This window comes from Lepisma saccharinum, chromosome 29, assembly GCF_977018435.1.
Source record: "Lepisma saccharinum chromosome 29, izLepSacc3.1, whole genome shotgun sequence".
Classification (NCBI taxonomy): domain Eukaryota; kingdom Metazoa; phylum Arthropoda; class Insecta; order Zygentoma; family Lepismatidae; genus Lepisma; species Lepisma saccharinum.
The window spans coordinates 41,742,952-41,765,519 of record NC_139257.1 but is presented as its reverse complement, the minus strand read 5'-3'; the positions used below and the strand labels follow the sequence as shown (position 1 = coordinate 41,765,519).

General features: G+C 37.2%; 1 protein-coding gene across 2 annotated transcripts in view; it reads right to left on the bottom strand.

The window, feature by feature from the left end:
• LOC145981609 (nose resistant to fluoxetine protein 6) overlaps nt 1–22,568 on the bottom strand; it is a 177,780-nt gene that overhangs the window by 2,850 nt on the left and 152,362 nt on the right. For both annotated transcript variants that reach the window (XM_083114977.1, XM_083114978.1), the window contains 4 exons: nt 15,391–15,486; nt 12,501–12,630; nt 10,400–10,574; nt 3,547–3,689 (listed from right to left, as the gene is read on the bottom strand). In XM_083114977.1, coding sequence (XP_082971103.1) covers nt 3,547–3,689; nt 10,400–10,574; nt 12,501–12,630; nt 15,391–15,486 — 544 coding nt within the window. The remainder of the gene's footprint in view (nt 1–3,546; nt 3,690–10,399; nt 10,575–12,500; nt 12,631–15,390; nt 15,487–22,568) is intronic.

Here is a 22,568-nt window from a genome sequence, read left to right as displayed (position 1 = left end):
GAAAGTTTCCCGCAGGGAATCATGATTGTCACCGGATATGGTTACAAGGGGAAGTTGGAGATACGTAAGGTGGAGAAGAACACAAAGGTGAATGCTGCCTACTTCCAGGAATCCATTATGGCCCCAATCTATTGGACAGACATCCCTCCTTTGTACGGAGCCAACAAGAACCAGGTGCAGATGCACGTGGACAAAGCATCCAGTCACACCACTAGATCATCCCTCCGGTTTTATCACGACATGCAGCAGGAAACAGGAATCCATGTTTTTCCCTTTCATGACATTCCTGTCAAAAGCCCTGATGCCAGTCCAATGGATTTCTGCAGGTTTGGACTGTTAAATATCCATCAGATATAACCCAAACAACCTCTGTAGTTCTATCGGCATCAGAATTACGACTATCGGTTTCAAAGTTTATCTGTGGTACATTTCTACAATGTTTCATGGACTTATAAATCATGAAGTATTTCCATAACAAAGTGCTTGTAATAGATTGATCCAATTAATATGAATGACTTTAATTAATGCCAGTAGTATATTGAGACACTGATAATTCAGGCTCATTAAAAATATATCATTTAATCTATCATGGATATGTCTGCTAATTTTTGCATCGTTTCTAAAACCTTTACAATAGGCAAAAGAGGCAATTTACCTTCCCACATTCTACCATGTTGTGAAACAGCAATGGATATGTGTGCATGAGGAAGGGGATGCCGAAACTAGTTATGTTCTGTTGTGTTTCTAAGTACAAGATACACATAGTGATGCATTTCTTGTAAGGTGGATGCCACAGTGTGACTGAATTGGAATAAAAGTATATGAGTGACAAGTATGCTATAACTTGACAAGTTTAAAAACAAGACGCTGCAAATAGCTGTTGCGCATCTCGCACCACATTTCTCCACTCCATTCTCCGCAGCGACGTTGGTTCGCAGTGTTGCAACCTGGAGGGAGCGGGATGGTCTGAGGATTTTCAACGCAATTTGTATTCGCTTTTTCCTGGGCGGTTTTCTACCTGTTGGAGTACAGAAATTCAGCTCACCTTTCGCCAACGACTCTTTTCTTTTAAAACTTGGCCTCCCTGATGGCAGAGTGGTAGCTTCGTTGCCTTGTAATCAAGAGGTCCCGGGTTCAATTCCTGGTGGAGGCACATAGTGGTTCGGATCCCACTTTAAACTGTAGGTCCAGTCCTGAGTAGCCTTACTGTGCATAAAGTGGACTTACAACAACAAATCAATCCAATCCATTTCTTTTAAAACTTGAGAATCCATCCATTTAGATACTCCCGTGGTGGCGCTTGTGGACTCGACAACATCATACTTAAGTTTATATAACTACTTCTGATTTCGCAAATATGTTGCAACATTGTAAACAATTTCTCTGGCCTGTCCTCTAAGGGGCTTTCCAGAGCAGATTGTGGATTTTGTTGGACCCGGCATGATTTGATTTTTGCATTTCAAAAATATGCAGCCAAGATTAAAGAGCAATAACATTTCAATGCTTTAAAAAAGAACACAGGCAAGCATGTTATCAGATTGCCTTCTCGTAGTGGTTGTTGTACGATAAACAAAATAACCCCCACCCCACTCAGTTTAAAAAAAAAACAGGCCACTGCTCGATGTCACATTCAGAAAATGAAGTCATTCGCCCAGAAGTTTCTCTTCGTTATAAACGTTAACGTGCGTGCATAATACTAGATTTTACGATCCATGCACCGCACGCATTTTCAAAGACCGGATTAAATCAAATGAACCACTAATAAACTGATATTAGCCGGCACCGTCAATCCACACAGTAAAAATTGTTTGTCATATTTTTTTAGCTTAATTTTGCTGAGTTGGCATTACTCGTTTTGTCAAGGCCAGACCAGTATGTAGAGGAGTGGTGGGGAGGGTGACGTAATAGGAAGTGCCTCGCAGCGATCTGCGCATATCTGGACTTAACTTGTCAGGCTATATGAAGTAGTGGAAGAATAAGCACGTTTGTTGAGGAGGTCAAGTACAGTCATTCTGTTCAATATTCACCTCCTTTATAAACTTGTTCATGAATAAAAAAAAAAAACCTTTGAAGTTCAGAAAACGAAGAATATTGACAGCTTTAACATAATATTATCACAATGAGGCAGCATCATTTTCAAGATTCTGTTTTATAATATTTCCTCCTCTATTTACATACTTCAAGAATGCATCATAGTTTTAGTGCAGGAAACCTGACATTCAAAATATAAGTGCAGTGCAGTAAATATTTCTTTTATGAAATGATTTACAGGCATCAAGTGAGTGACTATGTTTTGCCTACATGCTTTTTTCAATCTCTCTGAAATTCATGAGCATTTGGAATAAAAACTGATTTTAGGATCCTTAGAAACCAAATCAACCAGTGACATGAGTGTTGCAGGTAAAGCACAGAACAGTGGTGGTCAACACACGACACGTGTGCCGCTAGTGGCATGCTGGCACTTTGAAAGTGCCACAAGCAAAGTCTCGACATATATAAATTTATTAATATGAAACAATGAATGAAAATTGTTGATACTGAAATTAAATTATATGTAAGAAATTTGCCATTCAGTCAGCAATTAATTTCCAGGGGAGATGTGTCCCTCACCTGCCCCGCTTTCAAATTTTAAATAATGATTCTCTTCTTCCAAACTATTCAAATGTATTACAAGAGTGAAATGAAAATCTTAAAAAGTCCAATAAAAATTGTAGGTCAGATTGTATACAGCTCAAATTTACATGATGTATCAACTATTATTTACAAAATGACCTCAAGGCTGCAACAGTAATCAAATGATCTTCAAAACACCATTTTTGCCTCCTATACACACTTGCACCAGTGAAGAGAAGTGGTTTCTTGCACTCTATCAGCCTAAAACTTACAGAAATTCCTCGACAAATTTGAATTCAATATCTCTGTGCATGCTTACCACACCAGCAAATTTACTAATGGAGGAGAAAGTTCGACAATGGCCTCAGTTCGCAGACAGATGGGTGGAAAGGCCTTCACAGTGGCTCGTAAGTGACTGGACGTGGACCCCAATGACTTATTCTTCTTGAGGTATGCAGGCACCAACTCAAAGTTGAAATAGGTATGTGCTAAAATGTAGCAAACTTGTGCAACCTTACATACAAAAATGTACTAGATAAAAAACAAAAACAAATGAATCTCCATTGTATACATACAGGTTGACCTGGCCATACCTTGGCATAGAATATATGCTTCTGCCAGCTATATATTTATCAAAGTTACAACCAAAAAGCAGACTTTACATTTGCAGAGAAAACTGTGCTTCAACACAAATGAGGAGCTATTCGATTTTGTAAAGTACTGGCCAGCAATTTTCTTTTATGACAGGATACATGAAATTGTACGATGTACAACAAATGCTCAATTCAGAAAGTGATATGTCGAGGTGTAGCCTAGGTTTGTAGATATTTTCTTTTGTTTTCATTTCTTTAGCAGCCACTACACCCCCCCCTTTTTACAGGGACTAATTTACAAATATATTTTCTACATAAACATATTAAAATTCACACTTACTATCGTTCCTGGTTCCAAATGTACTGGGGCATCTCTACTCAGGACCATCGCTCTCAATGTAAGTGGATGCACAAGATATGCACAATATGTGACTCTACTAAATGCATAGAGTCCTGTCCATGACAATATTTTAGTTACATATCCTGCAAAATAAATGCACAATATGTTAGTAATTATGCATCGAAAAGAAAAATTGGAAGGGACAAATTACTTTAATTGAAATTATAATTATGAAGTTGGCCTGCATATAAACCCCAATGAAACCAAAGCAATGATAACAACAAAAAGGAAGAGAAGGAAGCCATAAGAACTGACGAGTAATTCTCAAAAAATAGAAGTGGTCACAAAATTTAAATATTTAGGGGCCTGGACTACAGAAAATAATGAGGAAATGGAAGATATAAGGAAGAAAATCCATCAAGCCAATAAAGTACACAATTACTCCTTGATATCAATTTTAAAATTAAAAGTGATACATTATAAAAGGAAAATAACACTCTTTAAGTAATGATAAGACCAGTAATATGGTGTGGCAGTTAAACCCGGACCCTAAATAAACAAGCCACAAATACCATCAACTCCTTCGAATGGAAATTTATTAAGTAGGATTTTAGGTTCTGTGAATGAAAATGGAAGGTGGAGAATAAGATATAATCAAGAAATTTATAGAATATACAGGGTGTCCAAATTGAAATTCCCTAATTTCACATATTTATATTAAACATAATATACAGGCAAGGACAGTGTGGTAGGTGGTATATGGTAGCTTAGCTGTGGAAATTTTAAATAGGTAATGAATAGTAAGGATTGCAGGGGGTGAAACATGAAAATGACAACCAATGCTGAAAAGGCGCAAAATATGTGGTGGTACGCAGAATTGGGATCCATTATTGTAGTTCAATAACGGTTTTGTGCAGAGTATCACAGAGACCCTTCCGATGGCAAGAGAATCAAGGCGTGGAAAGCAGCGTTTCTAGAGACAAGATCTGTCGCTAAGAGGCATGGTGGTGGCCGATCACCAACATCAGAGGAAAACATTCAGTGCATTACAGATGCATTTGCACAAAGTCCCAAGAAATTCGTTCGCATGGCGTCACGTGAGATTCCTCTCCCAAATTTTGTGTATTTTGCAATAATGGATCCCAATTCTGCATACCACCACACAGTTTGCGCTTTTTCAGCATTGGTTGTCATTTTCACTAATCACCCCCTGGAATGATACAAAATAAACAAATCCTTACTATTCATTACCTATTTAAAATTTCCACAGCTATGCTACCATACGAGGTTTGGCTAGAAAAAAACCGGACTGATGCTATGAAATCTTTTATTCGGCATTTTGTACAACAGGAACTTTATCTCCTTCAAAGTACTCCCCTGCACGATCTGTACACCGCTCAATACGAATTTTCCATTGCTGGAAGCAGTGTTGCCAGTCATTTTCGGAGATCATGTTCATTACATCCGTCGCTTTTCTTTGCACAGCTTCTACTGTCTCAAATCTGGTTCCTTTTAGGGCGGACTTCACTCTGGGGAATAAAAAGAAGTCACAGGGAGCAAGGTCCGGCAAATACGGCGGATGTTCTAACACTGGGATGCCATATTTAGCCAAAAATGTCTTCACTGACAGGGCCGTATGGACAGGAGCATTGTCTTGGTGCAGAATCCATGACTTCCGTTGCCACAAATCAGGTCCTCGCCTTCTTACTCGCTCACGAAGGGTTTTCAGCACATTAATGTAATGATGTTGGTTTACAGTTTGACCCTCGGGTACCCAATGAACGTACACAATGCCTCGAATGTCGAAAAAGACATTGAATTTGGACTTGCTCATGCGAGCTTTCTTGTGACTTGGCGAACTCGGGGTCTTCCAATGCATTGATTGGCGCTTTGTGGCAGGGTCGTACGTGAAAAACCACGATTCATCACATGGTATCACTCTCTCTAAGAATGTAGGGTCTGTTTCAATGTTCTTCAAAGTGTCCGTACAAATGTTCACTCGAGCTTCCTTCTGTTCCAATGTCAGGTTCCTTGGCACGAGTTTTGAACACACTTTACTCATGTTCAAATTCTCGTGTAAAATTTGTCGAACACTTTCTTTGTCTATTCCTGTGATTTCAGCAAATGCTCTAATGTTCAATCGACGATCTTTTCGAATCACATCACTCACTTTTTGAATGTTTGTTTCCGTTTTCGACGTGCATGGTCGTCCTGAACGTGGGTTGTCTTGGATCATTTCCTGTCCTTCTTTAAACCGTTCAAACCACTCAAACACTTGTGTGCGTGATAAACACTCATCCCCTACACAGATTTTAACATGTCGTATGCTTTTGTTGCGGATTTCCCCAGTTTGTAAAGGAACTTCATATTGACATGCTGTTCCATTTTAATACTCAGCATTTTTCCGACGAAGCACAGACGCACGTTCCGCTTTGTCCAAGTGCCACAGCGAAACTGAGAGGCCTGCACCCAGGGCAATTAGTCATTCTGTAGGCAGGGTATGGTAGTATAGAATCATGCATTGCTCAACCTTCGCGCATTTGTTGTTTGCCAATAGCAACATCAATCCGGTTTTTTTCTAGCCAAACCTCGTATACCACCTACCACACTGTTCTTGCCTGTATATTATGTTTAATATAAGTATTTGAAATTAGGGCATTTGAATTCGAACACCCGGTATAATGAAATAGATCTGGCGACCACCATCAGAATAAAAAGACTAGAATGGGCAGGACACATAATCCGGATGGTAGATCAACGCATACCCAAAAGAGTAATGCAAGCAAGAATTGAAGAAAGAAGACCTGTAGGGAGACCCAGGGACCGCTGGCAGGAGAGATGCTGCAATAATATTAGGAACAAGAAGGTTGGAAGCAGCAGCAGCAAATCGAAAGAAGAGGAGGCAGATGATCACGGAGGCTAAGGCCCGATTCAGGGCTGTGATGCCTTGAGAAGAGGAGAAGAAGATCCTGCAAAAGAAATGCACAATATGTTAGTAAATATACATCAAAAAGAAAAATTGGAAGGGACAAATCACTTTAATTGAAATTATAATTGTTCATTTAGATGTTTTCATGTTCATGTAGGAGATAAATCAGAAGTAAATGAAGTGCACACAGCAGAACCTCTAGTTCCAGAACCTAACTTGACTGAAGTTAAAGATGCTATTGAAAGGCTAAAGAATAACAAAGCACCTGGCATGATTTAATACCAGCTGAGTTAATTATATATGGTGGAAATTCGTTAATATGTCAAATTCATAAATTAATTTGTTAATATGAATAAAGAAGAAATCCCTCAACAGTGGAAAGAATCCATAATTGTTCCTGTGTTTAAAAAAGGTGATAAAATGAACTGCAATAATTACCGTGGAATTTCTCTACTCTCAAGCTTTCACCCCTAAGATGTGAACTCATTTTATTGTTTTTTTCGCAAGTCTGATTTTAGATAAGTGGTACAAATTGTTGATTATAGCTAAATAATAGTAAGTTTTATAATTATATGCTCTTGTGCTGTTTGATCAGCATGAAATAACCTTTTAAATTATGTGTGTTTGAAAACGCTAAGTCATGTAGGTTAGACGTTAGACCACAGTTTTTGTAATGGAGTCATTCTGGGCAAGTGGCCACGAAACAGACAGACTCGAAAGGCAATGAAGGATGGATTAGATGTTTAAAATGTAAGAAGTGGGCACATGAAGAGTGCGCTGGTTGTGACAAAGAAGATGATGAGTTTGAGTGTGAATTTTGCAAATAGGCCTACGCCTAATCCTTTATTGATAGACTATAGATTACGAATTACTATTTACTTTATCTTGTAAAGTTGCATACTTAAGATAATACTTAAAAAAAACATAATGCTTATTCTTAATGTGTATTACTTCAGCTTGTGTTGATGAAATACACACTCTGAATCGATGTGATTTGTTCATTTACCTATGCAGGTAAAATGGGAAGGGGCTGGACACTTTACCCAACCTAGGCGGGCAAAGTGGCCACTTCGTACTTCTTTTAAAAAGTAACGTGTACTTTTCTAAACAACAAGAATTAAAAAAAAATAGATATTGGAAGTAAAGTTATTATACTTACTATTGGTCTATGTTTCTATAACTTTGCTGATTAAAATGGTATGATTAGAATTCATCAAACCTTAGAGTGGCCACTTTGCCCTTCCTTCCCCTACTTAACTATGTAAGCAACACAGTAATCATTCATGTTCATTAATAGTCCAGTCATCAATTTTGGCAATTAAAAAGAACACAAATAAATAAAAAGTGGCAGAAAATCAATGGTAAAAAAAATCAAACCTCTCACAATCGAATTACAGTTACAAAGATTTAAAAAAATATATGTAGCCTTATGACACTATTCTGCAACTGAACACAATTGTTTTCCATTTAAGTTTTCATGGCATGGTGCTGGTATTTTAAGTGTGTTACAGTGATTAAAATAAACTTGAAGGTAGTTTAGATGGACATCAAGTTTTGACTTGTCAATAGAAATTTTGTCAAATTTTCGGCATTACTTGTTCAGTAGCTCCTTTTCTGTACGAATTTGTGTTTTCTTAGAATGTTAATCTGTGTACTAAGTGCATCTAAATTATTTAAATGTTATCATAAAATTTAATGACTTAGGTCATAACCAGACAATAGTTTAGTTTACTGATTAGTAACATATACAAATTTGGACCATCCACCATATTGTCCAGACCTTGCACCTAGCAACAGCAACCCCCCAAAAGAAGAAATCACTAATACACCACTGAGCGGGCATCCCCCCAAAGCAAAAGGCTTAATTCGCAGTGTTTAAGGGTACCTTAACCCCTCCTAAGGTACAGTATAACCTTGGACCTCACTTGCTGTCTATTCATGCTCCATTGTCACACAAATATTTAATTCTTATCAAACAAGAACCTTGCTTTTCTTTAGATTAAGTCTTATATTTGAATTACATAAAAACAACAATTTTTCACTGTTTCTGTAACTTCACTTGAATTAAAGGGAAAAAAACCTTATGTCTAAAGCATATTTCAATACAGGGAAGGAACTCAATGGTCCTTTTAGAGATTACTTGCAGAAAATAATTAATCAAATAATGATAGTGATACAGAATCAACTTCTCTCCAAGCTTTCACTCTAAGATGAGAAACGTGTATATTTTATAATCATAACAAAATGTGATAATTGCATAATCTTTTGTGAATTTGTGACATTTAGTAAGTTATGAGACCTGTCCAGAAAGTAAAGATGCAAAGGCCAGTATGTTATTACCAAGGCTAGGATTTTTATGACCTAAATATCACCAAAATATGCAAAATAAAATATGCTCTTATGACCGTAAATTTTACAAAATATGCACTAATTTGAAAAATATGCCCTTATAACTGGACTGTTTCAAACATCAATATCTAAATGCTGAGATATTTTCACTATTTTTAGTTCACTTTATGGGCTCTGAGTTGCAATGCACAATGAATACTTTCTCTAAATTTTCAAATAAAAATTAAAAAGATTTTGCTGCAGTCGGAAAAATAATGAGTAAACATGGGTGTAAGAACGAATACACTTCGAAAATGACTGTATATTTCATGAAAATGCAAAAAATATGCTGAATATGACCGAAAATCCATCAAAATATGCTCTATCATGCAGAAATGGCCAAATATGCCAAAATATGACCTTAAAAATCACATTAATTTTTTTAGTTTCTTCATAATGTGAATTTCTATATGTTTAGGGAACACATTACCCTTACCTAAAAAAATATGCTAAGTTATGAAAATACTAGCCCTAGTTATCACATAATTTGTATTTTACAAAACTACCACTATAAATGAATTACATGTACTTTATGCCGGGAAGAACGAAGCAATCAGTGGCGAAACAATTTTTTTGAGTGTCAAGGCCCTCTTAGTTGTTTTCCATTGGGTGTCCATGACCTGCGCAATGAGCTCCATCACAGGAGTTGTCATTGATTCGCGGCAGCAATTCATTACTAATCTTTTCAAGTAGTTTCCCAGTTGACCTCAGGATATGAAAATTTTAAAGATTTGCATGTAGAATGCAAAAGTGTTAACCATTCAGCTATGCACAATTCCGCCACATAGTTGCCCCATTATCCAAACACACATGAAGTTTGGGCACAAGCTTCTGTATCCCAGATGCAGAATTCTGCCGCTTGGCTGTTAACATCATGACTTCTTTCACTTTGTTATTGTCATCGAACCATTTTCCCTCAAGATGTTTTTTAGGTGAAAAAACAAGTGAAAGTTGCTGGGTGCAAGGTCTGGACAATATGGTGGATGGTCCAAAATATCTCACTTGAGTTTTGTAAAGTAGGTCGTCAAGAGATCAAAGACAGCTGACATCCCCTTTTTTACCTCCTGAGAATTCACGTCACCACTTCATCACATTTCGTCAGTTCGTATGATCCCATAAAGAGTAACATTTTGTCTTGTGAATTTCCACTGGATGCTCACCTGTTACACTGAGAAACCACATGATGCACCTTACTTTGGGTGGGATTAATTTCAAACATAGAACAAAGCTTTGTTGCACTATCAAACAAACATGAGTGGAAGGCATAAGAATCAAGGTCAAAAACCAGTGTAGCCACATATGCATAATGAAATTTACCTAGATACATGCAATGTATCTATTTTCTGGATGAGCAGCCTCAATATTATCTAAACTCTTAACAATAATGAAAAGGTTGTTATTCAACAAAATAATGTTTAATGAACACAAATAAGGGTTCATATCTTGGTTGCCTCCTATCTTGGTGTCAGCAACATAATGCATAATTCCCATACCATGCAGGTCAACAAGGAAAAAAACAAGAAATCAATGAGTTACCTCCATATCCTGTTGAGCATGCAATAATTATCCATCCAAGACCCAGAGCCCACACTGTATGGCACAAGGCAAAATATGCAGCTGATGACACAGGACCTAACTCAACATAGTAAAGGCCATATACAAGACTCATCATACATGTTGATGTAAGGACCCATCCTAAGGTTACAACAATCTGTAAATGAAAAACAAGATATTTTTGTTATAGAAACAAGTTGTGGACATACGCACAAATATAGAAATGTATAAACACAAAACCACAAATGCTATAATGGAAACGAGCTTGAAAAAATGTCATATTTTCAAAGATGTATTTACATAATCAGGATAATTGAATAGAGTAAAGTGGTGAGCATTCTTGGATATTTACTTACAAAAAAAATATTTTACTTGATATAAAAAACACGTACTGTACGTAGAACATGTAAAAAAATGTGAAATACAGGGTGACCCATAAGTCCGTTGGCACAAGTAGTTACTTGACTAGAGCAGCAGTTGCCAACTGACTTATGGGCCACCCAATTAAGAAATTCAATTCATACCGGGTGGTCCAAAAGTCCCGGAACGGTCACATATCGTGAGAAATACACATCGAATCGGAAAACAAAAAAATACATGTTTATTTAGTGAAAGAAAGCTATTCAATGATATCACACTTGATTCCCCACCCCCTGGGGGTGTAGTGGGAGGTAACTGTGAAATTCTAAAAGGAAATTCCCATTTTGTATTGTCGAATCGGAAAGAGGACTTCATTCCGAGTCCAACGAGCTATCAACCATCCTCCTAGTTCAATTAGGAACGGAGATATGGCGATTTTATATTTTCGGAGAGAGAAAAAAAAATGTGAACATTTCATAAAACCCAATTTTGTTTTTAAAGGGACGCTCTGCCCCTAATTGAGCTAGAGTGAATGCAATTGCAGATTCGGAATCCACACGTGAAGACCTTTCAATAGAGTATATGGAAGGGGAAGGGGGGTCTAATTGAGCTAGAGTGAAAGCGATTGCAGATTCCGAATGATTTTTTTTTTTTTAGATCCCCATATCTCCGTTCCTAATTGAGCTAGGAGGATGGTTGATAGCTCGTTGGACTCGGAATGAAGTCCTCTTTCCGATTCTACAATACAAAATGGGAATTTCCATTTAGAATTTCACAGTTACCCCCACCCCACCCCCAGGGGGCGGGGAATGAAGTGTGATATCATTGAATAGCTTTCTTTCACTTAGTAAACATGTATTTTTTTCGTTTTCCGATTTGATGTGTATTTCTCACGATATGTGACCGTTCCGGGACTTTTGGACCACCCGGTATATTTCAAGAGTCATTATCGGTGATGAAATGTGGTAGTTTATTTAAAAAGAGAAACCAAACCAGTAGATTCTGGAAAATGATTTTCAAGACTTTTTCTGGCAGTATCACCATTGTTTCACAAAGTTGATTGCTTCACAAAGATAATATTTTGAAGGCAACAGCAGCCACTAGTGAACAGGTGTATGGCATAGTATCAATTTTGTGTATATATTAGAGAGATGCATCTCCCCACCCCATTTTCAACCTCTTGTGCTAAATATACTTCTTCTGTTTTATTAACTTAAAATAACATAATTTCATATCATTTTAATATTGCACTGTGGAGATCTTCTGCTTGAACAGACAGATTATTTTAGAGTAAAATTTATTATATTTTCAAATGTTATTTTGCAACTGAAAATGAAAACAATTGTAAACTAAAACTATTCCCATCAGTTCAGTTTATATTTCAAGACAAACTTTCCAAGAAATTTGTCAGTAAGAAAACAATCTATTAATTTTATACAGCAGTAGGAAAAAAATTATGTTTAGCATAACAAATATGATGAAACAACTGTAAATGTCTTTGAACTGACATAAACAAGAAATGGTATATAATTACTCGACTTATCTTGTCTTGCATTAACCTTTGGTAAGCATCACTAATTCATTCTTCAAATTAATTCATTATTTTAGGATTAGGTGTCATACTAATATGGTAATAACTACATTGAGAGTAAAACCTCACGTGAAGCATTTTTTCAGTGAGATTTTTTCCTGTTACAAGCAAAACAAAATTCTTAATTCTCACCTTATTCATTTTCATTGAGCAATTTGTTTTGTAGAGCAGCCAACCTACACACATGCCAACCAGGTAAGGTCCAAATCTTGTCCATGGTTTGTCATACAGAGCATCAAATTGAGCCAAGGGTTCTGCAATGCTATAATTAAAATTATGATATTTAGCCATTACAATGCTGACAAAGTCAGGGACTAGAGCAATAATCTTCATGTGTACGTATGTAACTCTAGCAGTTAAAATATTTTATTTTCAATCACATTCTATTTCAGCTTAATGATATGAGGTGTGGCTAGAAAGAAACCGGACTGTTGCTACAAAATCTTTTATTGGTTATTTTGTACAAAACGAACATTATCCCCTTCAAAGTACTCCCCTTCACTATCGATATACCGCTCCATACGAATCTTCCATTGCTGGTAGCAGTGCTGGAAATCATTGTCTAAAACCATATTCATGACCTCCGTCGCTTTTGTTTTCACAGATTCTACGGTCGTAAATCTGGTTCAGTGCTGATTTGACGTTTGGGAATAAAAAAAAGTCGCACGGAGCGAGATGTGGCGAATATGGTAGATGTTCTAACACTGGGATCCCATTCGTGACCAAAAATGCTTGGACTAAGAATGACGTGTGGGCAGGAACATTGTCCTGATGAAGAATCCATGATTTGCTTTTTCACAAATCAGGTCCTCGCCTTCTTACTGGCTCACGAAGGCTCGTCAGCACAGTAATGTAATAATGTTGGTTGACAGTTTGACCTTCGGATACCCGGTACACAATCCCATGGATGTCGAATCAATTCACCGACATTTGCAATGTTTTATTCCGTTTTTGACGTGCAAGGCCGTCCAGGATGCAAGTCATCCACAATCACTTCTCATCCCTCTTCAAACCTTTGAAACCACTCAAACACTTGCGTGTGTGATAAACACTCATCTCCGTACACTTCCTTAAACAAACCACAAGTTTCTGTCGTGGATTTTCCGATTTCCATAAGAAACTTCACATTGATACGCTGTTCCACTTTCACACTTAACATTTTTCCGATGGAGTACAGATGTACGGTTCACTTCGTCCACAAGCTACAGCGAAACTCGGTGCCGTGCTATCACACAGTTGGTAGGCAGTATATCACGTTATACACTCATGCACCTCTTGACCTTGATGTGCTTGCCGTTTGTCGACAGCAACATCAATCAAGTTTTTTCTAGCCACACCTCGTATATCATTTAAAATGTTGATACCCAATTTCTGGCTTTATGTGCCACATATTTGTTGAGCAATTGTTATAGAAATGGAGGTTTCAGAGCAGTACTCGAAATGGAAATTCCTAGCTGGGGAGCATATGTTGGTTTTTATGTATCATTAGTTTTATCTCTTACACAACTCAAAATAGAAACTTGCTATTTTTGGAATCCTTCCTTACGTTATACCCAATATGATGAAATGTTTGCAATATGAATATATAGACTGTGGATAACAAAACAAAAACAGATTCTTTGAGGATATTGCTCTCATTGAAAGGGAAGTGGAAATATCTTCTGGTGCAGAGTCGCATTTAATAGACTGGTTATAATATTGAGAAGATATCATCTTATCGTATCTCTAAATTTCTCTTGCACTTTAAGGTACATTATATAGCCAAAAGTCACCGAACACCCAAGTGAACGTGGCGGCAATGCCATGGTCTCAGGCTGGTTTTACTTATTTTGGCTTGGGCCATGGGCGTCCGGAAGGGGGGGCAAGGGGGGCCGTGGCCTCCCCCTGGAAAATGAAAGTCAACCAAAAATTATGTATTTCACACATATCATTTCATTTTATCCACAATAATATGTGTTAATTATTGCATGAACATCATAAATTCAAATTTAAGCAATATTATTTTAGGGAACAACACTTTTGTTGGAGAAAATATGCCTTGCTTGCCCCCCCCTCCCTGGAAAAAAATACCTTTCCCCCTCCCTGGAAAAAATCTTGCGGACATCCATGGCTTGAGTCATTAGTTTTGGTCAATGGCAAATGAACAGTGGTGTTTATGAGGACGTTTTAGACAATAGCATGAGGCCCACACTGTGGAAACAGTTTGAAATGGGCCCTCTTCTCTATCAGCATAATAATGCCCCTGTTCATAAAGCAGGGTCCATTGCATCGTGGGTTGAGGACAATCAGGTGGATGTGCTTAGCTGGCCTGCTTAAAACCCCTCGTAGAACATTTTTGGGATGAACTGGAGTGTCGGTTGCATGCCAGATCCACTTTACCAAAAACCCCCCTTGAACTATTCATGAAGCTACAGGATGAATGGGGGGGGGGGGAAATCCACCAGCAATATACCACAAATTAGTGGAAAGCTTGCCCCAAAGAGTAATGCTGAAATAATAGTGAAGGGAGGTCCTGCATCTTATTAGTTCACTGGCTGGTGTCTTTGGGATGAACAGCACTGGGTGTGACTTTTGCATATATAGTGTAGACTCCTGGAATTAACAAATATGTGTATTTATGTAGTTTGTGTGTATGTGTGTATGTGGACTTGAAACAAAATTGAGAACTTTTTTTAAAAAAGTAAAGTGCTCCCCTGTGCTATGCACCATGCCATGAAGGTGTATAGGGGGTGTGGGGTTGGGGCCCCACACTTTCTTGAGAACTTAGGATATGTAATGTGAGACAATCAATATTAAATAAACTGCAATAAACGAATTTTAATAATTTATACATTGTCTGCATTATGTTTAGTGCTATCTGTAATTTTAAGATTAGAAAACAACATTGTATCAGTTTATATGTAATTTTATTCTAACACCATGTATTAATGAAACTTCAAATTACCATAAACATTCATGTGAATAAATCAGTCAACATATAAAAATAGATAAGAACATAACAAAATAGAAATATCCACCATACCTTGGAATTTCACGACTTTTGTATGCAATAAAAGCTGTTGTGCTCCAGGAACTTACAAGGAAAATGGCTACAGTAGCAGCAGCTAGTTGAAAGAAGCTGAAATAAATTTGATTATTATTAGGCATTTAGTTTCTAAAAAAATTATCACAAGCTCTTTATAATAAAACATAATTTGTATTTGAAATGCAAGAATTAAAATATGAGCCTAAAAAATATATATGTGGTTTTATATCTTCGAAAACGTCTTCTCATTGTATGCACACACATACATACACTAATTTTCTTTCAAAATTATGCATGATATACAGGGTCACCGAAAATGATTGCCGGGATTTTAAACTGTTATTATAAAATAAGGATTTAATGGATATACACGTGTGGCATCTTAAAATGTTCAGCAAAGTTTAAAGTTGGCACCATTTGTAGCTCTGGTGATGTCTAGACGTATTCAAACCCCTGCCACATTGCAATTGCTGCAGCGACCCTCTCTTTAAGGTACTCCTGCGCATGCGCAGCTTTAAGCCTCACGGTCACACAAGGTCACACGAAACTTTAAACTTTTCTGAACATTTTAAGATGCCACACATGTATATCCATTAAAAAGTTATTTTATAATAACACTTTAAAATCCCGGCAATCATTCTCGATGACCCTGTATTTTTGAAGCTTGAAAGAGTTGTGTCCCATGGACTAGTAGTTAGTTCACAATAAGTCACTTCTCCATGCCTACAACACTAGGAAGAAATTACAATAAAAATAAAAAATGCAATGTTGAAATATAGATAATGGCAAATATGGAAAACAAATGTCTATTTAACCTAGAGTTGCAAAAAAAGCTGGCTTTTTTGAATGGAGAGGTTTTTTTCGATAAAAAACTGGTTCAATCTTCAATGAAGGCACAGTAGTTTCAGATTCCATTTTAATCTGTAGGTCCAATCCCAATTAGCATATCTGACCATAAGTTGACTTAAACAAACAAAATTTTACTGAGAGAAAGACATTTTTTTAAATGAACTTTAGGGCCACTGTGCACTAGGACAGTGTTTCTCAACTGCAAGGCTGTGGCCCAGTACTGCACCATGAGAGTTCATTAGATCCAATGGTTGCCAACTATTTGAAACCCAATTTATATTTGTCAATAAGCCATACCATATGCCATAATTTATTTATTTATATTTAATTTCAAGGGTGCATATTAACATACATATAACGTTTAAAAAATTAAAAAGGGGTAAAATTTTTGAGCAGGGCATCGACTTTTATAAAATGAATTTACCATTTTGTGGTCTCACAATGGTCAACAAATAGGTAGCCAAAGTACATCCAGACCTATTCCGTGACCAGGTTTACCAGACATCAAGTCAAATTATAAATGATGCACTTGAAAGCCAGAATATGCTAAATACAAATGTAAAGGGGTTTGCTTCTAGATTTTCTATTTTATATATAGTTAAAGGAAGAAACTGTATCATTGAGGGTACATTTGATAAGTGCATTAAACAATGTAGCCATATTTGCTTTCTTTCTTTCTTCTTTTTTTTGCTCCATGTGAATGTTCAAATGTCAAATTCAAACAATGAAAATTATGTCATACTATTAGATTATATTTACAAAGTATACTTATGCAAGTGTTTAATAAGCCTAATAAAATATGAAGGCTTATCGGCTTGGGGAAAAAAACACATGCATTCAAACAAGCCGGCATTTCTGCAACTACTGCTTGTGTCTAATTATGAATTCCATGTCAAAAGTTGTATTTACAATTTAGATATGGGTGTCTTACAGCAGAGAGATAAAGCTGTAGAACAAGAAAAATGCAGGAAAAATTAATGTATTTTCATTGATTTGGAACACTTTGGGGATAAGAATTGATTTGGAACACTTTGGGGATAAGACTTGATTTGGAACACTTTGGGGATAAGACTTGATTTGGAACACTTTGGGGATAAGACTTGATTTGGAACACTTTGGGGAAAAAAGCCGAAAAAGACCAACCAAAAAAGCTACGGAAAATAACTCCATTTTTCTTTTTTCAAAAAAGCCATTTTTTTTCGACCACTTCCAACTCTAATTTAACCTCATAATTGGCATAACACAAAAAAGCTATTTTACATGTCAACAGTATATGCATGAAAGTCTGAATATACACAGTCTATTCAGTAGACACGTAATTATACCAGCAGCATTGGGGCCCTCACTGAAGAGAACCTTAACGGACCCCTTAGTCTTAAATTTCTAAAATTTAAATTTGTTCTTCATATCGTCCATTCATGCTTCTTTTAAAAATATATCTGTAATAAAAATAAACATAAAGTACAATATTAACTTAGAAGAAAACTGAATCATAGCTCATCATATTGTTGCTAAACTTCATCTCATTTTGCTGCAAATACATATATTTTACTGTTTACCAGTGCATTGTTGTTTACCTGACATGATTTTTCCACCACTTTGTCCAGCTCAAGAATGCAGATAGCCCATGTTTGATACCAAACAGAACCAAAACACTTATACCCTGTACCAGCTAACTGTAGAGCAGGTGAACGAGAACAAGTCTCTGCGCAAGTAGTGACGCGAGACGGCTCCACCAATGAACAGTGAGAGGAGCGGGATTGCATAATGGGTGACTGGAGTTACCCACTTTTCCTGCTTTGCTCTGGCAGAATTGCCAACTTTTGAAAATGATAATACCGTACGCACATGGCAAACAGAGCGTATTTTTGGCTCCATGTCCGTATGCTTGGTTTCAGAATTTCTAAGGGAAATATTTACCCCCTTCACACGCACAGTCACACACACACACTTGTTTTTCAAGATTGCGGTATATTTTAGCATTAAGTTAATGGCTTGTGTAGCATTATATACTAGTTAATCTCGAAGGAAACATGATATATAGTCAATAATGTTGACAAACTGCATCCTAATGACGTAACAGACTAGTGACGTAGTTTAGATGGGAGGAATCGAACTTGAGATCTCCTAAATGTCCTCGAATCGGGTAATTTGTAGTTGTAATAACTTGCCTTTCTGCAAACAATCTTATCTGAACAAAATTTAAAATTTACAAGAAATTAGCACTCAGAGTGAAATGGTAAATGTACTTCTGTACGGTGGCTTGTCTGCCAAGAAAAAGTAAATTGTCCTTGCGCCCCCAGTTTTGGCACCAAACATAGCCACTACTGGCTCACAAAAAGAAAAAGTAAAGTGTTCCCCTGTGCTTAGCACCATGCCATGAAGGCGTATAGGGGGTGTGGGGGTAACTCCCCACACTTTCTTGATCCGGTCGTGAGTGGGGGTGATGTGATCATCACCATGCCCCTGACCGCCTTTACCCCCCAGGGTTTCCCCCAGGTACCCATGTTGTTCGATGCTGGGTGGGCGCCGGGGCCGCTTCCAACGTTAGAAAAGTTCCCGGATTTCAACTGGCCGGGGATCGAACCCGGGACCTTTAGCATGGTAGTCAGACGCATTACCGACTGAGCCACCGCAGCCAACGAACCAGTCTTTGACACAGACTTATTAACCTCCCCGATTTGTAGAGGTAACGTCGTCGCCTTGTAATCAAGGGGTCCTGGTTTTGATGCCCGCTAGAGGTACATTGGTTCATATCCCACTTTAAACTGTAGGCACAGTCCCGATTAGCCTTTCTGTGTATAAAGAAAACTTAAAATAACAAATCGAACAAAGTTCACACATGTACAGTCACTGTCAATGCACTGAGTATCAAGCATACACCGATTAATGGTCAATGTAGAAAAGAGGTTCTCGATCTTCAATTTTATCAGATTTGTTTTACTGAAAACACGTTCACAGTCAACATTTGAATGTAGGAGGGATAAAACAGGAAGTGCGAATTTTGACAAGCTGTATATTTAGCATATGGGCCAAGACCTGGACCGTACGTCCGTACATGTACTGTCAGGACTGTACGGTTGGCAACACTGCACTTTCACCACTCAATTTCCCTCTCCTTCTCTGCCACTATGAGCGGTCCTGCTACACAGTTAGCTGGGTTGGAACCCAATCGCTGCCACTGTACCTATTACTTCAGTGACAGCTGAAAGATTGATTTCTAAACTCAAGTTAATCAAAACGTTTTTGAGAACTATTCAAGATTATACCCTGCATGGGCGTAACTTGAAACTTAACTTTGGAGGGGCAGGTTCGAACTTGAGGCTTAACTTTGGGGGGGGGGGGGGCAGAGTTGAAAAGTTTTCATCCTATTCATCAGGATTATTTGCTAAATAAGTATTACATTTGCGAAATCATAAATATTATTATTTATTACTTAGCTCCTCAAGTCTTAGGATGTTAACAAAAGTATCCTTAATTTGTAAATTTTAACAAACCTGAAATTTTGGGGGGACAAGTGCTCCCTTTTGCCCCACCAAGTTACCCTGTTTTGATTATTTCTCAAAAACTTTTTGATTAACTTGAGTTTAGAAAAAAAACCTTTCAGCTGTGACTGAAGTAATAGGTACAGTGGCGGCGATTGGGTTCCAAAACCGGGGGCAATGTATCAAAACTAGTGGGGGGGGAGCAAAGAGAGTATATTTCCCTTTGTAGATAAGGTTTAGCTTAGTGCAGGGGCAAAAGTCCCCCTAATCGCTGTCACTGAATAGGTAACAACTGAATTCTGGTGAACACATCAGTAAATTGATAGCTAAACAGTTTTTGTCAACAAAAATTTAGAGAGATATTTTACTTCGTTGCATGAGAATCAGAGGAACAAACTCCAAAAATTCGGTTTTCAGTTTTGTTTAACGTATCTCCTCCTATTTGGAGGCAGATGAACATAATCTCACTTCTAATCCTTAGCAGTAAGGTTGAGTCACATATCTCCTGTTCGCCGAGCATGCACAAGCAACAGACTGAGGCGACATGATGCATGCCATTCAGAAAACGGCCCAGTCCGAGTGACACTCTATTGACAGGTGTTGTTTGTCATCTTAGTCTGAAAGCTTCCTTAGAGTTCATTTCCTGTAATACAGGTATCATGGTAGCATTGCCTATGATTGGTGGACCCTCTCCCAAGGCGTAGTGGTAGCGTCGTCACCTTACAAGCAAGGGGTCCAGGATTCGATACCCTTTGGAGGCTTATAGTGATGTGAATCCCACTTTAAACTTTAGGTCCAGCCCCAGTTAGGTGGAAATATATGGTTAAGAATCAAAAGTATTTTCATTCAAAAACTGTCAAAGAAATAAATAGAGACTCACAAGTGACAACAGGACGTTAGATTCTTGTTTCATTCTATTTATTACAATAAACAACAAAGCACATTGCCAAATTGTCCATTGAAAATGTATGCCGATTATCTTTGAACAATGTATTGCGAAAATGACATTTCCACATCACACATAGGCAGACATGCATATTTGAAGTGAGAGCTGTCATGCACACTTACATTATCAATATAACCTACATGCTCACTCAGAACGTGAGGAATTTTACACAGTTTTTGGTACTCTGTGTTTTTTTTCCCGAATAGATTCCGGAAATTGTCCATAAAGAACTTGCATGCATGTCTCTGATAGATTAAATTTCCTTTCGACTGAACTAACGTCCACTGTTTCACAGAGCAGTTGCATGAAAGCTTTCAGTTTTTCCATCATGCCACACACAATCCTTACATTTGTAGACAGGAACCGCAAATCATTTTTTGTAAACATCCCTCCTTCAATAAATATTCAAGTATCGCAATGGACGATGCGTTGGTTTTGCCAAACCCATTCACAACACAGGCAAATACTAAAAATTATTTGTTGTGGAGACCCAAAGAGAATAGTAATTTACTAAAATACCATGTGTTTTGTCTATTTTTTTGCATTAACTCCATGATCTGCATTTACACAAATAATTCGGAAGCTAAATTTTGTCTTGAATGTCTAAAATATGTACATTTTATGTTCTTTCCCTTGAAATATGCCTTTTATATGCTAAAGATGAAATAAGACTTCGTAGATTACATTCCAACCATATGGTTGGGACTCTTACTGAATATGGCTGACTTTCGAAACAACAGAAAAAATATGTTTTTAACTAAACATCCACGCCCTAATGATTATATCGTTCCATTTTTCACTTCCAATTTTGTACCGATTACTTTTGTCTTTTTAATTGGCATGACAAGTTAGCTCCGGGAATTATGCGTGAATTTTGCTTGTATTTTTCTCTGTAGACGTGAAAAATTGCAACTTTCATTAATCCAAATCCCATTCAATTTATACATATTTATGAATGCCCTGAGGCAAGTTTAGCTTTTATTCTTATCGAGGAATGGAAAGAGAAGAAAGCTGCATGGAAAATAAAACAGAATTCTCTCAATATGTTTGCTTTGTTTGTGTCCTTTGCAGAACAATCTATCTGGCGTAAGGAAGATTATTGCATGATAAGATATCTTGAAGTTGATAAGGTAAATTTGAAATAGCTATACAATTAACAATTTTTCGTAGATTACTATATTCTATAACATTTGAGACTTGTGTTTGTAGATGAACTGTATTTCTTGTCTGAGTATGCAAAATGGCAAATGTAAACTCCGTATCTTAAATTAAATACATATTCACTGTTCAACTGATTTGAATTTTTGGATACATTGGAATCACACAGATCCTTTATATTGTTAATAGAGTTATGTGTGTGTGTATGGGGGGGAGTGGCAATAATATGTAAGGTCAGAGGCATCTCCTGAACACATGTGGTGCATGCTGCGCATGCTTCTATTGTGGGAAAAAGGACAGCTTGCTCTGCGAAGACATTAATGAGCATTTCTACATTCTAATTTCTTCATATAGGAGAAGTATTTATTTCACACGAGAGCGCTCAACTAACCTTATATTACATTTCTTGGATCTGAAGTGACGCATGCGTCAATTGTGGGAAAATAATTATTACTTTCTTTCACTTCAGATCCAAGAAATATAATATAAGCGTAGTTGAGCACTCTCGTCTAAAATAAATACTTTTCCTATATGAAGAAATTAGAATGTAGAAATACTCATTATGTCATCGCAGAGCAAGCTGTCCTTTTTCCCACAATTGATGCATGTGCAGCATGCCCCGCTTGCATTCAGGGGACTCCTCTGTGTAAGGTTGAAATTGAGAAAACATCTACTTCTACCCTTGAATTTTTGGAAAGTTTGCCTTGAAAACCAGGTATTTTACTTGAATTTTATGA